Source organism: Chondrus crispus, genomic scaffold (assembly GCF_000350225.1).
Source record: "Chondrus crispus Stackhouse genomic scaffold, scaffold_347, whole genome shotgun sequence".
NCBI lineage: Eukaryota > Rhodophyta > Florideophyceae > Gigartinales > Gigartinaceae > Chondrus > Chondrus crispus.
In genome coordinates, this window is record NW_005179240.1 from 93,546 (window position 1) to 99,742 (window position 6,197).

Consider the following 6,197-nt stretch of genomic DNA (forward strand, 5'->3'; position numbering starts at 1 on the left):
CGACGATGACCACCACCACCACCACCACCACCACCACCGCCACCACTTGACACGCATCCCGCACCCGTTTGCGATGGCCGCTATGCACATCCCGTACCATCCGCACCCCGCTCATGCCGCCCGCTTTCACTTTCCGCATCCTCTGCCGCCGCAGACACCCCCTCCGAACGCAGTGCCGAATGCCGCTACGTCACAGAACAACACCAACAACAACGACCACGCCAACCCAGACTTCAAGCCCGACAAGTCAAAACCTAACCTCCCGCACCTTTCCGCCGTGCCCGCGCCTGCCACTGGAGTAGCTACTACTTGTACGAATCATACCAATCCCGCCTCGCCCAACAAGGCCCTTGAAAAGGCCCTTGAAAAGGCCCTGGCACAACCTCCACCTGCGCCAAGCCCGAGTGGGACTGCCCCGTCGCCGCGCCCCGCCACGGCCAGTTTAAAGTGTGAAAAGCAAGTCCAAGCGCATGCTGCAGCGCTGGAGTCTCACAAAACGACCCCAGAAGCTGCAAGCCTAGACTCCCCCAGCGCCGCAGAGCCTTCCCAAGAGATGGAGCTGTTCAGCGTGGCCGAGTTCCCGGAAAAGGACCACAAGCCTTCCGAGGAAGGCGACGACGACATGCTAGAGGGTGAAAACCTCGTCGGCAACGCATGGAGCATGCCTCCGCGCGTCTTCGGAGGGGGGGGATCGAGCAACCACACCCGCTCGTTCTCCTCATTCTAAACCACTTTCCGTTGGCGTTTGCTGTAGATACTGTTTATATACCGTACCGTGTACAGTATACAGTCTTTTTTTTCTTTTTCTTTTTCTTTTTTCCTTTCTTCTTGCGCGCAACACTTCTTCGAAGCCAACATCAATTCGGACAAGAAGAGTTGCCAGGGTGTATCCACTTTGTTTGTACAGAGGCGCAACCAGAAGGGATCGATGCGTCAAAGTGGGATACGCGCGCCGCGGAACGGGGCGCTTTGCCTCGATGGAATCACGCTCTTGCCTTTTTAACCCGCCAGAGTCGTGTTGCTTGCCGTCGCCCAGTCTCACTAATATTCATTTATAACAACATGTGTAGCGCTATGCTAGTTTCAAAATGTAGGCCCCTCTTTATAAAACTACGTTCGGTGGGTTATTATTCTCAATACAAAATCTTCGGGACACTCTTCACCCTCTCGCCCCGCAGCATCGCTACATAGTCCCCTGCCTGCTTTGTCGCGCGGAGCAAATCAAAGCTATCCGCATGCTAGCCACCCCCCACTCAAAACAAAACTACTTTCTTCGCACGACACTTCCAAGCTGAGACGGATTCTGGCTGGTGTAAGCTATGGCTGGTGGTAGAGCGCTTTTGTCCCGTATTGCAGACGCGGTCGGCCTAGGGAAGGAGGACACTTTCCCCAACACTATAGTCTTGGCTGCATCCTGGGGGGGCGTGTGTGCCGGTCTCACGGGTCTGTGCGCAGCGTCTGCAGCTGACCGTGGCGCCGTTGCTGCCGGCTCCGCCCGCTGTCGTTTGACCGTGTAATCCTCGGCCGCCGAAAGGGCGGCGGGTTGAAGGCCATGCCCGCCGCCCTTGCCGCCATCGCGTGACGCGTCGAGGTGCTGGGACGGGTCAGGAACGCGAGCTCGTTTGTTGGTGCTCCCGCGCGCCCAATTCACGAATACTCTGCACCCATTCACGTCCTGCGCCCCGTGCACTCTTTGCATCGCTTCCTCAGCCGCGGCTCGGTCTGCAAAGTCCACAAATGCGATTCCCCGACTCGTGAGCACGGACATGCGGGAAAGGCGTGCGCACCCCGAAAACAGCTGTCTCAAGCTCTCCTCATCCACGCCCGGCTTCACGCCCCCGATGAACAGGCTCTTGACACTCCCATCCTCCGGCACCGGCGGCGCAGCAGCCCCGCCGCCCCTCTTCGACACCACCGCCTGCTTGCCGTCCGCAGACATGCCTAGGTTGCCGAAAATCTTGGCGGCCACGGGGTCATTCACGCCGTAGTAGCGGTCGCGAATGTTTTGCTCGGCCATGCCGCTCTCCTCGTCCTTCTCGGGCTTCTCATGTCTGTACGGGCAGTACAGGCCTCTGGTGCAGGTGCCCTTCAGGAAGAAGGAGCACACGCGCGCGCGGTTGCGCTCGTACTTGGGCGCGGTCCTCTTCGCGCGCTCCGCGATGGAGTTGACGGTGGGCGCGGCGTAGACGCGGTCGACGATGCCGGTGGCGATGGCGCGTTCCGACTGCGCGGCGGCGTACTCGCGCGTGCCGTCGCTCTGCGGCACGACGGCGCGCTGCCGGTCGCCCGGCGCCAGGCTGGCGTCGCGCACCTGCACCGGCAGCCCGTACTGCAGATCCAGCAGGCACGTCTGGCACACGTTCTTCGCGCGCGCGCACGTTTGGCACACCTCCGTCTTCTTGGGCCGCGTGCCCTGCCCCGCCGGCCGCCACCGGAACGACGTGAACGGCCGCTCGCACACCTTGCACGCGTTTCCCCACGCGTGGCGCGTCATGCGGATGTACGGGTTCGGACCCAGACACGTCTCGCACAGAATTGGGAACTCGTCGCCGGGGTTGCCCGTCGCGGCTTGTTTGCCAGACGCCATGGCGTTGGGTTTTGGAGCTTGGTTAGTTGGTTGGGTGTCGTTCGATTCTCAGAAGTGTGTTAGTAAGATCGAAGAGAGAAACAAGGATGGTGTGAAGCGTGGTGAACGGGGGAGGAGGGAGCTTGGCTCAGGAGTTGAGAAGACGCATGTTGGTGTGTGTTATCGGTTTGAGAAGGTTGACGTACGTGGACACGTAAAAATAGCGCCGCGACGCGTGTGCAGTAGCCATTGCCACTCTAGATCAGGAAACGTCTTACACCGTGACGGTTTAGTGCTGTACAGTATACCCTCACTGTAATTACAGCTCCCACGCTGAATGCGTCAATTTGTTTTTCCCTTGTAAAATTGAAATTACTTAGGTTTCATTGCACCGTCGTCGACCGAAAAATCAACCATTTTTCTGCCCACGGCCGCCCATCCGCATGCTATCCTGGTCTCTCTTTCCGTAGTCTCTCTTACCCATTCTCCCGACCGCACTGCTGATCGCGTACCGACGTCGCCTCGGACTTCGGATCGTTCTACTAACAACCAACAGCAACATGGGAGCCTACAAGTATATGGAAGAGCTATGGCGCCACAAGCAGAGCGACGTCATGCGCTTCATGCTCCGCGTCCGCGCATGGGAATATCGCCAGCTCCCGTCCATCCATCGCGCCTCGCGACCAACTCGCCCGGAGAAGGCGCGTCGCTTGGGATACAAGTCGAAGCAGGGTTTCGTTGTGTATAGAGGTAAGAGAACCCGTCCCTTATGCGTCGCAGCGCGTCCATCATCCGTTTTGCGGTGTCCTTGAGCCCGTGGATCTGCGCGTCATCCTTTTCCGAAGATGATCTCTTTCGCAAAATCCGCCTCTAACGATTCCCACGTACCCCACCCACGTGCCCCCCTTTCCCGCAGTACGCGTCCGCCGTGGAGGCCGCAAGCGCCCTGTGAAAAAGGGGATCCAGTACGGTAAGCCGAAGCATCAAGGTATCACGGAGCTCAAGTTCAAGCGGAACAAGCGTGCCGTGGCCGAGGAGCGTGCGGGGCGTCGCTGCGGCAACCTGCGCGTGCTCAACTCGTACTGGGTCAATGAGGACGCCGCGTACAAGTACTTCGAGATCATCCTGGTGGACCCGAGCCACAACGCCATCCGCAACGACCCGCGCCTCAACTGGCTCGCCCGCCCGGTCATGAAGCATCGCGAGCTCCGTGGCCTCACCGCCGCCGGCAGGAAGGGTCGCGGTCTCCATGTCCGCGGACACCGCGCAAACAGCACCCGCCCCTCCGTCCGCGCCGTCTGGAAGAAGCACAATACGCTCAGACTTTTGCGTTATCGTTAGGGTGCCAGGGGTGGTGCGAAGCTTCGCGTATGGCGTTGCTCGCTTTGCAGGTTGGATTTCGTAAAGGCTTTTTTTTTACAGATGTATTCCGTCGCAAGCAATAGAGCGCGATCGCCGTAAATTCCTCTCTACGCACGATCGTTCGCGCGCCCCACTTTGTGTGATCCTTTCCGTTTGGTTAATTTTAGTCACATGTCCGTGTGGGGTAGAGCAGCGCTACATTGTGTGCCGCTGATCGATATATTTATGCAAGGGGCTAAGGGCCACTGTAGAGACGAAGAGTGATTGTTGGATTGCCTTTTCATGTCCTCCCACTGGCGGGGAGGGTGATCAAGAGGCGAGGGCAGCGTTGAAAACGCTTGACCCACGCCGCTGTAGACGAAGAGCGATTGTCTGATTGTCTTGTGATGTCCTCTTGGTGACCTCAAGAGGCGAGGGCGGCTTTGAAAACGCTTGACCCACATGAAGCACTCGACCCACATTACGATGCCATACACGTGTCCACGTGGTACACTGTACACGTGGGGCGGCACTCGCGGCTATGGGAGGCGGGCAGCGAAGAATAGGGCCAGTCTGCACCACTCATCATCTCGCACGACGATCACCGAAATCTGCACGCCACTACAATTGCATCGCCGCCCTCCTCAATCCTCAGTGCCAGCCAATTTACCGACCTCCGACCTCCCACATCCGCGAGATGAGAAGACGTTAGCATCCGTGAACCAAGCTCAAAGTACGCAACCACTCTCCCACTAAACACCTCTCCGCAATGGAACAATTCGCCTTCCTCGCCGCCCCAGCCTCCTCCGTGCTCACGCTGAAACCCGGGCACCACCGGACGACGTCCCCGCTGCACTCCGCGCGGCACGCCCGCGCCTGCTCTCCCCTGCGCAAGCGGCTGCGCGCGCAGATCGTGTGCCGCGCGGAGTTCGATCCTGTCGAGGACGGGGTGACGCTTCCGGCGGCGGCGAACGCGACCGCGCTGGAGGCGGAGCGGCGGTGGCTGTCGGACCAGCTGACGGCGTGGCTGGACGCCGAGTGGCAGCAGGGCGTGGTGCAGCCGATCCACCGGCGCATCGGCGACCGCACGGCGCAGATCTACGCGCGGCACCGCATGGAGGGTCAGGACGACCTCTCCAGCGTGCTCGTCGCCATCGGCTCCGAGCTGGAGGGCATGGACTTCTCCGCCGCGTTCGTCGGCCCGTGGAACGTCGCAAACAAGGCGTGCGAGCTGCTGCTCGAGCGCCACACTGGGCGCAAGGTCCGCATGGCGCCGCGTGGGGCGGCGCGCGAAGGGAAGGTGGCGCGCGGCGGCGGCGACGCGACGGACGGGCGGGAAGAGATGCGCGAGGACAAGGAGACGGGGGCGAGGCGGGAGGTGGCGTCGGTGAACCTCGCGGACCGGTTCGAGCGGATGAAGTTCCTGCGGGACGTGATCGACGGGAGCATTTCGAAAGAGGTAAGGTTTGCAACGTGGGCGCGGCGCGGGCAGGGGTTTCGAGGGACAGGACTAACGACATGAAGCGGTGACGGGCTCCGCGGTACGGCGACGCGCGCACAGATGGTGGACGGGGCCGTGGCCGTGGCGATGGGGTTCCGGTACGACGAAGGGCGCGGGGGGTGGGACGGGGCCGGGGTGGAGGACGAGCACTTCCGGCGGTTCGGCGACGAGCCGCCCGACGTGCTCGGCGACGAGGGGTGCGGGGCGCGCACGGACACGCTGGACTACCTGGAGAAGCAGCTCGGGATCGAGGAGGACGAGTCCGGGAAGCTGGAGGAGGGCCTGAATTTGGTGATCGAGACGCTGCACGGGGCGGACCTGACCAAGATTCAGACAAAGGATGAAGCGGACTTTGCGTTTCATAAGCGCGTCATCGTCGCAAAGTGGCTCCATTTGAAGGGCGGGTTTTAGGCTGCCGCGCGGGAGGGGGTGGGTAAATGATGCGGCTCGGGGTGCGTTGCGTTGATGCGTCGCGTTGATGCGTCGCGTTGATGCGTCGCGTTGATGCGTCGCGTGGACGACTCGTGGACGAGGACGGAGGGATGGGAGAGGGCAAGGTGTGCACTCTCTTGTGGAGGAGCTCTATAGATCTGTACGGTTCTCCGGTGATACCCATTACAGTACAATATTGACAGAAGGAAGCACCCAATCAGCGTCGCCTACCACTGCCGATTGGCTGATCCCGCATCTTGCTTCAGTCAACAAGACGCGTCCTAACCAATCGCCACGCATCCACTCCCCTGAACAAACCCCGCCCCCGTTGCACTGCTGTCCGTCACGCATTGATTC

At 60.7% G+C, this 6,197-nt stretch overlaps 2 protein-coding genes; one reads left to right on the plus strand and one right to left on the minus strand.

The window, feature by feature from the left end:
• Nucleotides 1-1,264: 1,264 nt before the first annotated feature.
• CHC_T00000014001 (hypothetical protein) lies at nt 1,265-2,587 on the minus strand. The gene has a single exon (XM_005717764.1). The coding sequence runs from the start codon at nt 2,585-2,587 to the stop codon at nt 1,265-1,267; it is 1,323 nt and encodes a 440-aa protein (XP_005717821.1).
• A 502-nt stretch (nt 2,588-3,089) lies between these two features.
• CHC_T00010309001 (60S ribosomal protein L15) lies at nt 3,090-4,044 on the plus strand. XM_005717765.1 is given in 4 exon segments: nt 3,090; nt 3,091-3,316; nt 3,483-3,907; nt 3,908-4,044. Coding segments are annotated over 2 exon segments (651 nt in total), but the record flags the coding sequence as incomplete, so codon positions are not given.
• The last annotated feature ends 2,153 nt before the right edge of the window (nt 4,045-6,197 follow it).

Coding starts and splice junctions, on each gene's coding strand:
- CHC_T00000014001 (XM_005717764.1), bottom strand. CDS start 2,587: ATGGCGTCTGGCAAACAAGCCGCGACGGGCAACCCCGGCGACGAGTTC.